Below are 15,700 nucleotides of genomic sequence, written 5' to 3' on the forward strand. Positions count from 1 at the left end.
TGGACATCTCACCACCTGGTCCTCTGAATCACTTATGCCACAGTATTTGTGTTCACTATCTGTATAATTGCATATTTTCCTCTCATTTATTACGATTTACCAATTGCTATGATTCGTCTCGACTTTCTTCTTTCAACATGATCAACCAATTAGAAGCTTCCAAGTGTCCCATTATTTTTTTTAAGTGCTCGTCTGCTACTCTGAGTCCAGTACCTAAAACGCCACGTAATGTTTTTAGTAAAAATCAAATATTTTAATAAATAATATGGGGCTAATATCACTTCCACTTGTTAGGGCCAGTCAAACTAATATTATTCTAATGTCGTGATTGTTTGATAAGTGGAAAGTACAGTTTTATAACTTAATATATATACTCTTAAATTGCTCAACCTTGGAAATTATATAACGACATATTTACGTACGTTTATTTTGGAACTGAGAGATACAACCTATTTAAACTAAATAAATGATTCTTCAGGGTTATAAATTGTATGCAGTGTCGGAAGGAAATCAGGAAAGCTCGGGAAATGTAGTTTGGTTTCTTACTCAAGCGTTGAGGTCTCCAGCCTGGCACGTCGCCGTACAAGACGCGGCGACAGACAGAGGGTAATTCTATATTGTATTTTGTTCTGTTTCGATTTATTTTCCTTTTAATTTTTAACCTATCAGTTTAAATAAAGTAAAAAGTTCATTAAATAACATATTTGTAGTGGTTTTTCCGGTGCTTCTTTTACGTGGTCTGGTTCTTGCTAAGGGCCGCAACGCTAATATTTATTCTAGACCGCACGGCAGCCACAGTTGTTTGTTCAATCTTTTATCAGAGCCAGCGTGGGAAGGTCTGCACCCGACCGTCCTGGAACCCAACAAGCGAAGCCACTCATTTCCTCAGCAGGGGAACTCCGACACGAATGCTGTAGCACTGTTATTCCAAACCTCTTTTCTACGATATGCATTATTCGCTTGAAAAAAACTTGGTTTGTTAAGGGCTTTTTACGCAAAGTAAAAACTACAGAGTGACGAACTAAATAATTTTTACCGCTGGTTTAATGTCCATATAATCATAATTGGCCAAAACAGCTTTGACTGCTATTTATGATTATATTTTTCCAGTATTATAATACCTGTAATATCGAATGACAGTTTGAAAGTACTAGTGTTGACATTCCTTTTTTTAATTAAAATTACTTGCAGTTCCATTACATACAACAGTAGAAAAATCAGTTTTATTTTCTAACACATCGGGATGAATAACATTTGGCGTAAGTCTGGCGGGATAAGTCTGTTTACGTAATATATTTATATAATATGTGTCTTACTTTGTTTGTGTATTAATTTAGGCCCAGGAATAATAATTAATTTACTCACGCTTAAGGCCCTTCTTTTTATGAAAATAATGTTGTATCATTAAGTTACTATTAATTTGGCAGTCGTTGAGTGGTTTTCACATTTGGTTCTAAAGCGTAGTGAATCAGAGCTTAAACTTTGGAGAACTTAGGTGAAAAACACAAACCATAAGTTAGTCGCCTTTGCCTTTGGCCGTAAAGGAATAAAAATACAACTAACTGCTTTACACAAAAAATTTTAGGAGTGTATGATCTACATATAAAATAATACTGTATCCCGGAGATAAAGGACAAATGTCACAGAATTGTAATTTTTCAGGAGAGCAAGTTTTGGATTTGTTTCAACTTTATTTTTAAGTATCTTCATTAGTAATAGGAATTGCTGTGTGAAAATTTAACACATAACTCTTTGTATTAATTAGTATTAGATGAAAATACTATTTTCAAGATAATATTTTGATGTTTAAACTGAGTCACTCTATTTAATGAAAAATGAACATGGTGTACTTCCTTTATCTCCGGTTTACTTGGAAAGGCACATATTGCGTAATCAGCAGAAAATTAAACCCACGCTGCCACTCCATGTGTAGATTCACAAAATGGACGATTAAAAGTAAAAAAAAGTATCATTTTACAATTTTCACAGGATACTTTTCTTTATAAAACTTTTAACGTTAGATTAATTCTTATTTCAACAATTAAATTATTTCAGACGAATCCACATTCATAGCTTGAAACACGTAATAATTTTATAGGAATATAACAAGATTTTATTTTATACGGGGGGAAGGGGGGAGAATCACTGCCCAGATTTTTTGTATCGCGAATAATGTTTTTAAAAAATATATTCTTTTAATGATTACGAATATGAATCACTAAACGATAAATGTAACTGGATAAGTTCATACATAGTTGACACCCCATCGAAGGATGTCGGTATTTATACAATGGTCACTCACATAACTCGAATCGCACGCTCGAAGAATACTGACCTCGATGCAAGCGTGTTTTGTCGGCGATGCATCAGCCTGGCAGCCGGAGAGGTTGTGCATTAGCTGGCGCTAAGTGTCAGGCAATGGTTGCGCGTCACCCGGCCGTATTTGGGCCATTGCCAGGTCTCGTTAACATGCTGGTGTCACGTGAGAGTTACGGTGCTCATCTTGGCCCGCGCCTGTCGCAGACTTCCGCAGACGTGTTTATCTGCAGGGCCGAAGTCACGCACTGACATTGGCACGTGCTGCAGTTAAGAGAATTGAAACAATTTGTTTACTTAAATTATTTCCTAGGTTCATAATATTTTCCATTAAAATTTTCAAATGTAAACCACAGAAGTGCTTTAAAATGAAATAATCTTGACTCTATAGGTTATTAACACCTCACAAGAAAAATATTTTTCAAATATTTAAATTTTAGTATTATGTTTAGTCAAAAGAAAATAACTGTTGAGAGCTAATTTTTTTTAAAAAATATATTTTAATACTGAGATACCTGCAAAATCCTCAATTTTGTTACGAAGACTCTAGCGACGAGACTGGTCATACAGCCGGCCCCTGCACGTGGTTGGGGCGCGATGCAGGTATCGCCCATCCCTCCATTACCGATACACGCATAATCCTATTAGCAGCGGACCCTAGCTACCCCCTTCCCCCGCGCTTTCCCATAGATCCCGGAGATTCTCTGCTGCTCTCGAGGGTTCGGTACGTTCCCAAATCTCCGTCTGCGTGATGTGGCGTAACTTCCTTGGTGGGCGGAAGTGGACGATGAAGATAGTTGCATCGGGGACTGAAAAATCTGGGGCTGTTTTGTGTGTGCTACGGACGAGTGAGTACTGCGAGGCAGATGTATTGAGACATGGGTGCGCGTTAAGAGACACGCAGGAGAGAGAGAGAGAGAGAGAGAGAGAGAGAGAGAGAGAGAGAGAGAGAGAGAGAGCTACTGTTCGAGCAGAGCTCCTGTGGAGAGAGTAAATTAATGACTCAATATAAGAGTGATATATTTGTGGGCATATATTTAAATCGTTCTAATTTAATTGATATTGTGAACATTAATACATAAATAAAACTATAGCTAATTAATTGGGCTATACTTTCGGGTCTGTTTTCCTCACTCGTAACAGTATTTTTTGGTATCAAGCAAGACCACACACTCGAACGCAAACCAGTCAATTGCTGCGTTTCAATTGTTGCTACCATATTTTAAAGTTTTGTCCAGTTTGCGTATGGTTCGATAGAATTAATTGCAATACTTTTCTTATTGGTTTTTTTTGTCTTTCGGGGCGTGTTAAACAGTAAAATTATCAGTCAAGCTTATGATGGTGTGCATTCTAACCTGTGTTTAAAGAATAACGCAAATTCAGCAGGTATCTAGTTATTAGGCGTGCAAGTTAGCTAGGTCAAAGTTTCAATCGTGGTCACCAACGACCATAGATAACAGCCGACTCAGGTGAGAACCCGATCCTTGACGACACTGCCTCACGATCACTTATGCAAGTTTTAATTCTGAAATTGTGGGGCCTATACCAGCCTATGAAACGACTTCATAGTCTAGACACGCCCCTTAACCACCTATAGGTACACGCAGTTTTCACTGCGGGACGCTGCTAGCCAATCTAAAGAATGAATGACTTTAGCGGGGTCTTGAGCTACAGTTCACGATGGGCGTCGTAAACTGGAAACAACGCCGCGATCTCCTCAGACTGAAGACAGGCAGTCAATCATTCATGCCTCGTAAAAGGCTCTCCGGGTAATATAAGGACAAATGAGTTGGACGAAAGTCTCTGAAACAAGAAGTCAAAAAAACTGCTTTTCTCAATTATATTGGTCGTCAGTTCCCGTTTATTGCATCTGAAGTCATTACCATCGCTATTTTTTTTATAGTCTTGCTTTCTTCTCTTCTTATTGTCGGCAAGCTCTAGCGGAAAAACCAAGAGGATCTATAATTCGCAATAACATCTTTTCCTAATGTGATGGCATGCTCACTACTGGCAGGAGCGTACGCAGAATTTATTTTCTAAAAGATAAGGTGGGGTGGAAGAATAAATTTATCATCGGTTTGCTTTCAAATATTTTTCCTTTTGTTGGTGGAAACGATATAATTTTTAAAAAGTTTGGGGTTGGGTTGGGGGAGCGAGGGGATATCTCCCAATCCCCCGCGTACGGCCCTGACTGCTCGTCTGTCATAGCTCCAGGAACACTGCATAGTTACCGAACCCTTGTCTCTATAGCCTATTTGCACACAAGCTCACACGCACGAAACATCCGTTTAAAAAAATATTTTGGAGTCATTAAACTCACAAAAACCTTTTTCTCTCTCATCTTTTCCAGGTATAACCTTTGAATATATATATATTCAAAGGTATAACTCTGTTTCCACAAAAAAAAAAAAAAAAAAAAAAAAAAAAAAAAAAAAAAAGCAGCTTCTCGAAACACGCACGCTACACTGATGATAGATGGGAGAGGTTTGTAAAAACATGTTGATGCACAATTTATGTTCGTATTCAGACATGTGTCACGTGAGTTTGTATATTAATATCAGGTGAGTAATCGCAGTCATGGTTTAAAGGTCCCGAAGATTTAGGGCTGGCAATTATCATTATTATTTTCCTTGTTTGTCTAGTTTTCCATATATATATATGTGGACATTAATAGAAAAAAATACAAGTCACATTTTTTTTTTAGTGTAATTTGGGTTGCTGGTCAACAATACTTTTCGATTTTAATTCTGTTTTCATTATTTCAAATTAGAATTTTTTTTAAAGATTTTCTTTGCTTATAAAGACACGATTTCAATGGAATGTGAGCGTTTGCTTGAAAAAAAAAACCACATAGAGAATAATTTATCAGGAAAGAATATAAACTAGAAAAATCATCGTTGAAATTTATATGCAGTTTTGCTTTTCTCAAGGGGCCATTCCATACCCCTCCAGTCCTGGTATAAGCTCTTCTACAAATTATTAGGGCCCTGTAACAGCAAACAGCCAAGGCCCCGCAAAGTCTACTGCCACCACTGGTTTTTGGCACGCATGTTTTTGAAGTGAACCTTCTTTTATGAGGGTGTTACAATTTTCGAGCGTTACTAAAATTTCGATCACATGAGGGGAACAGTTAGGGTACGTGGTGGGGAACCGGTAGAGGAGAGTGCATGAGCGGCGACGCCACTCCAACGCATGCGCTAGCGATCGAATGGGAAGACGGAAAAAAAGGGGAGGGGATCTACGTAGCGTAGAATGCCATATGCTAGTTGTAACGGCTGGAAGGGGAGAAGGAAGGGGAGAGGTAATAATGACGCAGCAGTGATGCTACGTAATTCTCGTAGCAATGCTTGTGTGTCTACTCATCAGTTTTTTTTTTCATTTGAGATATTAACCTTATTCTTACTATTCTTAATTATTATCTCTTGGTCAATAAAATATAATTATCTCTATCTAAACTTAATAAGCAAGAAGTTTCACTTCTGTCGCACGTGGACTTCACGCACACATTTTTTGTTCTGCAGTAGGTAGACAATGGAACCCGATAAGTCTGCGACGGTAAGCCAAAGTGATCACACCGCATGCAACACTGCAATCCCTGTGATTTAGGCTTGATGCGAATATGCCAAAGTGCCTTCCAGCCTCAGCTCTTACAACCTCGTTAGTGAACGCTCTTGAGATGATCACACTTCCGCGATGCGGAGGTTGGGAAGGAGAAGGTCTCTTTCTCCTCGATCCCGCCTACAGTTGCTTCCAGCCCAGCGCTTTCTAGATTCCAGCTAAAATTTGTCGATTTGAAGTCTTGACGTCTAGAACTGATAAAAAAAAAGCGTTTTCCATGTTAGTTTCTATAAAACTTTCATGATAATTGTATTGTTTTTATCGCAATTAATAAAAATTTTAAAGTTTTTTTTATAAATAGCCTACGTACTAATGCCAATATTTTTTTCATAAATAATATATTTGTGTTATTGTGGAAATAAGTAGTTTGGAAGTGCTTTAACAATTTTTTATTGCACAAACTTTTAATAAATAACTTGGATGCGAACATAGCATTTCAGCCCCCCACCTCTTCACACTCCTCCTAGGTATCCCACACAAATGGAGCCATTTGTTCCTCTCCCTCCAGCTCCCTCTCCTCCTCAGCATGCTGGAACTGTCTGTTATCGGCGGTCATCTTGGATCACGACACCGAGAACATAGCAACTAAGCTTAAAAGTTATTAAATATACTATTAAATAAATAACTAGAGACCGGAAAAATTCGCGGGTTCATTTCGTGATTAGCTAAAATTCAAATAATTATACCGTTGTGCTGCTTCTGCTATGGGTTCACTGTTAATATGTAGGACTCTTGGCCAATTAGAGACAATCAATCAAAGAAGCATCCAACCACAAGTTACCCACTTGAGACGCCTCAAAATTCAGTACCCAATGAACGGGCGCCGTTTGCCCAAGTAGGCAGAGGATCGTGTAATATATCCTGGAGGTCACTGAACTTGCGAATTTTTCCAGTCTCTATAAATAACGAATATATTCTTTCAAATAACCTTTCTTCAATTATGTTAGTCCCTTGGGTATTTATAGTGGCAGTGTCTACTGCTAGGGGTGCCATCATTTGTTATAACTTTTGCTGGTAGAGGACGCCATATTTAATTCCAGTAGTGGCTGCCAGAAGGTGCCACAGTTAAATTTCAAATAGTTTTTGTTAGCACCCCTGTCGGCTATCTTTACTGATCGTGGAATCTTCTATAGCATTTCTCATCCTAGATTGCAGTGTATGCATTTTAATGGGCAATTACTAGGGGCACGTATTTTTCGCTTTAAAGATTTCGAGACTAGCTGAGAGTTAAAATTCTGTAGCAGCATTTGTATTTCGTGATTTTGTGAGTTTCTTTTAGGTACAGTTTTACTGTTGGTACACGCCTTTCATAGTTGAAGCAACACTTCCTGAATGGCCTGGTTAAATAAGGCAGTTTTTTCGTTTGCGCACGGTCACCAATTACAAGGAAGAAACCGCTGGCGTGGCTATACCTCATTGCAGTCTAATTAACGTTCAATTTTTTTTTTTGCGAAAAATACATGGCCTTAGCAATTACTCTCTCTCTCTCTCTCTCTCTCTCTCTCTCTCTCGTCTCTTTCCAATGCAAGAATTTTGCTATTAGCGCTGTCCTTGATTCACTGTGCTCTGTTGCCAGATATACACATAAAGCAAAATGTTTCAGACACAGCTTAATAATGTAATGACAATTAAAATAAAGCACAAACAATTTATTTTTAAAACGAAAATTTAAATGAGAATTTTGTAAATTCATTTTCTTGTTGTAGTTCATCAAGAGCATCATCTTATAATAATAAATTCTTACTTTTAAGAAAACTTAAATGAAATATGCCATTTTGATTTTAAACAGTTTTTGTCATCAATTGTTTTGGTATCATTTAATAAAAAAATGTTTATTATATATTCGACCGTAGTGCAAAATAATTGCAATATCGACTGTTAAAATGAGTTTCTCCGGCGAATTAATAAATGGTGTTTTTTTTAGTATTGAAATTTCTTTCTTTTAGAATGTGTACAACTGTAAGAACACTGTCGAAAGACACTGTTTTATGGGATTAGATAAAATTAGTAAAAATTGAAATAAGTATAAAAAATTATTTATATCGTTGACGGCATACACAATAATAATTGAAGTGTCGATGGGCCGGGTAGTACCAGTGCGGCAGAAGTGGTTTGCCATAGAGACCGGAAAAATTCGCGGAATCCTTTCGAGACAGGCTGAAATCCAAACTCGTTTAGCTTAATGCTGCGTCAGTGATTGGACCGCAATTTACCTGAAGGACTCTGAGCCAATTGCACACATTCAACAAAAGAAGTATCGAATCATAATAATCGCAGTAAAACAGGTGTCCCGAGTCGGTCGTCAACGACCGACCATGTGAAAGTTGCCCGAGTACATGGAGAATCGTGGAGTCTATCCTAGTGGTCATTGAAACCGCGAATTTTTCCAGTCCCTAGTTTGCCGTGTTCTCCGCACTGGTGCCCGAGCGTGGGAGCGCTAGTGACGACCCACGACACCTGCTCTCGTTGACCTGCAGCCCGCGGGGGCCGGACGCCGCAGTCGGACCCGCGCAGGAAAAGTCAAGTCACGGATCGCCTGGCGCGCCGACGGGTGAAAGGCGGTCCGAGACTCCCGCGCCTAACCTACTTAGACTACAGCCTCGCTCAAGTCGAGCGAGCCTATTAGCCGCTCGCCCGCGAGTTCGTTGGCTCGATTCTTTGGGCTGTCGGCGAGTCAAAAAAAAAAAAAAAAAAAAACCTTTAATATGGAATATACGCTTGAATTTTCACACATAGCAGATACATGTAGAACATATTGTGACAAAACATTTTCTTGATAACACAAACTGCAACGTTTGTCTGGTGTAAAATCTGTAAGAACTGTCCCATATAAAACATGACATCATTAAATTGCAATAACCCGACATGGCGTGTGTATCCTAGCATCAATTGCTAAAAGTCGCTTAGTCCCAGTGCTAGTAATGAGCGAAAGCTGGTTGAAAAGCACACCAACTCATCCCTTCCAGGAGATCTTAATTGGTTTCTAGTCTACTCGGAATGACGGACGTCTCTGTACTAGTTAGTGGCCAGAGTGATAGCTTATAGGCCTAACCGTTGACAGTAAGCTAGATGTTTTTTTTTTGTTTGTCAGATCCACCTTGAACAGCTTTACCGAGAAAACGTTAAATCATAAGATCAGCTGTGTGCCGAAAGATTGAAATTTTAGTGATCTTATTTGAAGTCCAGTATTCGCTAATGACCGTCTCCGCCACATCCGCAGCGGATAGTTTTGCAGATCCTCGGGAGGAGAATGGAAGGGCGAGGTTGTCGCCGCCCGTGCGTGCCGGCGCGAGGTAACGGAACGCAGGGGACGGGGCGCTTGTGAGCATATGCCGGGGGGGGGGGGGGGGGGGGTTCCGGAACCGGGCGCTGCTTTAACGGCCTCCCTCCGCCATTGTCTCCTCCGCGGCGCGGGCGGCGGGACAATGCCTGGCGCCGGTGACTCAGGGCCGCGCGTCGCATGCAGATGGCAGATGACGTCCCTCTGCTCGTCCTGCCGGGGCCCGGGGTCTCGCCGCCTCGCCCCGCCTCTGGGCGTGAAGGTGAAGAGAGCGTCGTGGATAGGGGCGCAGATCCCGGGTCTCCCCCCACCCCTCCTCGGAATCACTGAGGGGGACCGCTTGCGCTTACAAAATCGTGGGTTGATAAACGTGATGTCTTATGGAAAACCTTCCATATATTTAGAAGCGTCCTGCTTATTGCATGCATATACATAGGCCAAAAGTACGGGAAGTTTACGACATACAAGCACGCCATCCGGAGATAAACTTGTGTCGGTTAACCCCACGCTCACAACTCTTGCCACCCCCCTTCACCATGCTACTTTCCGCGAGGCCACCCTTGCGAATCCTGCAGATTTGCACCCTTGGCTGTGGATATGGGAAATGAGTTGAAATGAGTGTCAGGAGTGAGTGAAATGTGTTGTGGTGAGTGAGCTGAGTGTATTGACTGCCGCGTGTAAGTGACCAACCACGGCAGGAGGAGTCATTCGGTGGCAGGACCGTCGAGAGAAACCAAGGGTCTGGAAAGGAGGGGGGGGGGGGGGGCAAATAGTTTGTTCGTGACCCCTCCCTATTATTTAACGGCCAGGTCACTATTTCTTGGCAACTTTTTTTCCAAAGGAATCTTCTGTAAAAGCACAAAAACCTTTTTTTTTCTGCCTACCGAAAATTCGATGTGCTAGCGAAACGCTTAATCAATACTGGCATTATGAAATACAGCTTCGGTAGGTTTTTGAGAATATTGGGGCATAGCGAAATTGGATGACGTCAGAACGGATCCATGGCAACTCCACCATGCTTAGCCCCAGATATTCTTCCAGCAGAGTTATTTTGATTTATTTTCCGTCATGAAACACGTGTGCTCTTCACATGGGTATTCTCAGCTGACACGCAAGCGAGTTTGAAAGCGTTACCTAACCGTGCGAGCCGCATATAGACAGAAAGTATTGACAAAGTTATTCCTGCCTCTTCGGCTCTCAAGGATGACCAGTGTGCTGAGGTCTGTTGGGACACGACTGGAGAGGTGTTCGTGGAGGACCAACCTATTGTAAGTTGTTAGGTCATCGTTCGCATACGCCGTGACGTAGGCAAGGGCGCGCACTTGCGATATCTCGCATGGTTTGGTACTATCCGATTGCAGTGGCTTGTGGCATCGGATTCAAGATTCGTGACCTTTGACATTTACATTTTACCTTGAACCTGGCGGCCGTATTGTAGCCCGCCATCTTGGATGACTGAAGGTGGCCATCTAGGATTCCGCCATTTTGAAATTATGTCGTCACGTCCACCATTTTGTTTTCTAGAACGTTCAGCCTTCTTAATTCCTCTATTTTTAAATAACATCGTCACGACTGCTATATTGAAAATCCTTAATTATTAAGCTAGAAAATCGAAAGAAAAAATAAATTGATTAATGAATTATTTAATTACAATTTTAATAAAATTTTAATTAAAAAATGCGCTCACGTCATGTAGTCCTGGCTTTGAACTCAGTGAGGGCAAAAAAATTGGGGATGGGTCCTTCTTCCACGGAGGTGGTTACCAGCAGACTGACCTCCCAAAATTTTCGTCAAGGCGGATATTATTCAGAATATGAAATCATGGTGGCCATATTGGTGCCTTCATTTTGTTGGAGGCCGCCATCTTGAAAATATGTAATTATGAACCTAGAAATTCGGGAAAAATCGCTGCCGCCGAAATGTTTTTATGATGCGCACATTGCGACTGATAGATCGCAGGTTACAGAATAGCACTGGTCATAGCAACCATGTGCGTGGCTGCTCTTTTGCTACGAGCCGAGGCAAAACGAGGCAAACGCCATTATTGGGTGCGCCCGATAGCTAGCCGAAGGTCAGTTTCATGTTATTACACAGCTAAAACCCGACATGTAAATTTGCGTCTCACTTTTAGATTACCCTCTGAGAACCCCTACTTATTTCGTTACGCTCCGATGACGTCATCGTCTCGCTGAAAAGAAGTTTCATTTCGAATATTAACATTGGTGCTTCACTTAATTTCCATCAGTGTGCGGTGTGTATGGAAACGTTTTTGGCTCGTAGTTACGGGGGCTGTTTCTCACTTGTGCACGTCGGTCGAAACGAATTTCCGTTGCCATTCGAGTTCATTAGAGCGCGACTCGGCAGCGGCGGTAGGCGCGAAAGTTCTCCTGCTGCACAGGGGAAAAAAAATTATAAAGAAAAATAGCCTTCTTTTCAATGGAAACTAGTCACCAGTATTTTGTAACTTTGTAACAATTGAGAATTCTGCAACGCATTGCTGTACAACAATTAGAACAAATTGCTAATCTGAGCATGCAAGGGCAGTAAATTTTATTTTTTATGATATCTGTGAAAAAAAAAATTGACATTCATACATACAGGTGGTTCGAGATAAAATGAATGCTTTGAAAATATTTTGGTTTTGAAACATTGATAATACTGATTGAAAAATTTCTGTTCGAATTAAGGAATAGTGCTGGTAAAGAATTTTTCAGATAACTTCGTAAAATTAAATAAAAAATTACATAACACCATAAAAATTTCTTAAATCCTTTCATTATTATTTTTTGTTTGTTTTTTGGGTTGGAAAATTTATATTTCACAGAGTACATGATATTTTTATAATAAGGATAGTATACTGTATAAATAAAACTTAATAATAAAAAAATTGTAGTGGTTGGAATTTGAGGCACTCGACCGGGCATTCTAGTTTACTCGATGGCGGAAAGCGTGTACCTACTATGTTTATTCCCAGCTGGGGTAGGCAATTTTAATAACGTCTTTCGTACACGTTTAGCAAGTGAGGTCGGTGTTCAAGTCGTCTCCCACTAAGATTCCCCTGTCAAATGGTCCGAGACGTCAGTAAAGCCATAAAAAAAATTGAATTTTCCCAGACTCACTAAGTTCGACCACGTAATATATGGGATTAATGAATTCACAACGGCCTGATCTCATCGAAGCGCTACGTCACCCGACGAGGAAGGATCTGAATGGTGGCGCTGGGAAGGGACCATGTGGAGGGGAAGGTAAACGCAGCGCTCATCGCCACTGGACCTGCCCTGCAGGTCGTGGGCGGGGCGGGTAACCTCGGACAGGCCTTTACTGCTTGCTGCTTTATTACTCTCTATCGCTTGCCCTTCGAGGGCCTAAGACCATCAGTTGTTCCAGGAATCGACCGCATTTAGCTACCGATTGGCGGCAGGTTCTCCACACAAACATAATGAATTAAGCACAAATGGTTATTAGAAAAAAAATTCAATATCCCATTTGCCAGTATCGACGTTAATCACCGAATAAGGCTACAGAAATTTCTGGTTGGCTTATCGAAGACACAAAAAAATTTTTTTTTACTAAATAACTATATCACACATTACCGTGTTTACGCGTCACTACATATTATGCAAATTTACTATTGCCAATTATATTTACAAATTTGTTCTACTAATAATTTAGGGACTAACAAATTAACATGAACCTATTTTACACCACCTAGGAGAACAGGCAGTCTTGCCAGAGGCGATGTTGTGACTTTTAGCCACCATGGGGTTGGCAAAAAGGTACACATGACTCTCATTCCATGGTGTGGCAAGTAACAGCAATGGGCTGTTTGTATCACCATACTGTACTTACTTAGAACTAGCGATCGTGAGTTTGCTTCATTAACTATGAACAATTTGGAATAATATATTATCAGAGTAATACAGTTTATCCTAGAATCAGGTAATTTTTCAACTTTTTTCATTCATGAGTACAACAAAATTAACAAAAATATAAAAGAGAAAAACTCGATTTGAATCTTTGTCGTATTGTAACGCAGTTTTATTGGCTAACTTAAAAAATCCATCATGAAGACAAAGTTTTGATTTTAAATTAATTCTCAAATATTTAATTTAATTTTTAGTTCTATTCAACGAACAACATACTTTCATTGTAATGTATTTCTGTAAAGCACGTCTTGTCACTGATGTAATTGGCCATGTTTGGTTCTGCATGTAGTGATCAGTATTTTAAAATGCGCTTTTCTTATAAAAATGTGTTTTTCTTTTGTTTCAGCCAAAATGAAGCTACAGTTACTATTACCGCTAGTCTTGTGGATATCACTAACCACAACAAACGTAAGTACTCAAGTTGCAATTTATTTTAGCCTTGTTCAGTAAGCTTGCTTCTCACTAACAAATTCCACGTATGTAATTAGCTAAATGATAAGGCTCAGACTCATTTTACCAAAATACTTTTTTTTTTCCATCTCATGCACCAGTTCCGGGTTTGATTCCCAACGGTGTCATACCCATATTTTCCGCAAGACGAAACTCCCGTCTCCTCCATTTTATCGTCTAGATTGACCCCGACATGAGTAGACGGGAAATCATTGATTCATTCACACCTGCATACCAACTGCGTAATATTGGCTTAATTTATTTGCCAAAATATGAAAATATTCTTCACGATAATAGATACCTAACAGTAAAGAAATGAGTATAGTTTTGTGGTGCCCCATTTATAGAAAGATATATTAGCAAGTCATAAATTAAATTTTGAGAAAAAATAATATAGTTTTACATTTCCTCAAACACACGAATTATCCTTGTTAACCCTTAATACTCTTTTTTGTACTGATTCTGTAACTTCGAGAATAATTCGTTACTACACTGTTCAGTTCAAATCTACGTAAGTGTTTTGTCAAAAAAAAAAAAAAGAGATTGTGCTTAGCAAATTGTATCGCCTCTCTTTATGTATACATTTGTCCTCCATTGCAAGCATTGACTTGGCAGAGAACGCATATAGGTTAGTCCTCAGGTAAGTCACGTGACCTGACCATGGCGTTAACTGCAGGCGGTGCGTGGGGCACAACTCGGTGCCCAGTCTGTAACTCTGATTCGTAACTTAGAGGAAATATTGATAGATTAATTTCATTATCGTTATTCTTCAATACTTGGAAGATTTTCTGTTATGATAATTTAACATTAAATTCGTACCAAATGATAATTTTATTCCATCCAAAATGGTAATAATAGCTATACTTCCACTTCCATATATCACATTATTACATTTATCACCGTTAAAGTTAGCTGATGGAGGATTTTTCTCTGTGGGTTTGCGTTTTCATTTTTATTTCTTTATTTGTCTTTTTTGAATTTTTCCCATGACGAACAGTGCAAAACTGCAATGACGTAATTCCAAGAAATGGTATAAAACCAGTACACTAGTTGACTAGCGAGCCTCTTCGGGAGGGACGTGATGGCCAGCGGGATCTGCCTGCAGCCTGCAGCCTGCAGCGGCAACTGCAACAGGCGACCCAGTTAACACTCGCGCGTGCTCGCGGAGCCACGGGCGCCAGCTCGCTAAACTCGCCCCTGCTGGTCCGTCTGTTTGACGCCAGAGCGCTAACAGCTTGCAGCCTAGTCAGGGGCGCGTCTGTGTAGGTGATGCGGCGCTCGCCGGTGCTTCCAGCGCGGTGTCGCCCCTTGAGCTAGCGCGCAGTCCTCTCGTCATGCTGTGGCCAACCATGGAATTTGAGTGAAGTAGCTTGGCAGTTCCCTGATGATGGCGACTGCAATGTCGACCGAAACGTCGGTGAATTATTCGCCAAGGACGCGGCTACAACCCAGAAGCAAAGCTACTTTAGACAATGGCCGTGAAAGCCTGTGAACATTATTAAATCTGAGCGGTTACAATAACATTAAATGGCGGAGGAATGAAGATAAAGTTGTACTGCGTGTCTCTTGAGTGTCTTCAAGAATCTCAAACAGGCGTTTCATGTCTAAAGATTTGTCTGAAAACACACGTTTTTTTTAGTTTTTTTTTTAGCCCTTTTCACTCTCCTAAAATGTCAGTTAAAAAAAAATGAAACATAACTACTCAACCACCTTCAGTGCATTCTGATATGTTGAGCAGTTTTCAAATCACGTGGTTTCTTCTAAAAGCTCTGCACACCTTATGCGTACCCATGTATCCCCCCCGTACGGAGAAAGATTTTGGTATACGACTTTGTGGAAAATTTTCTATGAAGTCTTCCCGCAATAGAAAATAACTATTCTGCGCTTGTGCTGTGAGATTGCGATTAAATAATTAATAATCGTAGTTTAGTGGACAGCGAGGAACTGACATATTCTCAAAACTTAGGTATACAGAAAATATTTTTAATAATCCATTAAAATAATAATTTTTTTTTCAAAAGAGCGGTCTGGTTCATCTTCATTCGGGCTGTTACGAGTTACCTCTGTAAGCACATTGGAGGCCTGATTCTCTGATCAGTGCAGTTATTGG

The 15,700-nt window shown here is 40.1% G+C and overlaps 1 protein-coding gene across 1 annotated transcript in view; it reads left to right on the plus strand.

The window, feature by feature from the left end:
* LOC134532937 (uncharacterized) overlaps positions 1–15,700 on the plus strand; it is a 429,205-nt gene that overhangs the window by 18,094 nt on the left and 395,411 nt on the right. The window contains exon 2 of the mRNA XM_063370011.1: positions 13,487–13,548. Coding sequence (XP_063226081.1) covers positions 13,487–13,548 — 62 coding nt within the window. The remainder of the gene's footprint in view (positions 1–13,486; positions 13,549–15,700) is intronic.

This window comes from Bacillus rossius, chromosome 6 (assembly GCF_032445375.1).
Source record: "Bacillus rossius redtenbacheri isolate Brsri chromosome 6, Brsri_v3, whole genome shotgun sequence".
NCBI classification, from domain to species: Eukaryota; Metazoa; Arthropoda; class Insecta; order Phasmatodea; family Bacillidae; genus Bacillus; species Bacillus rossius.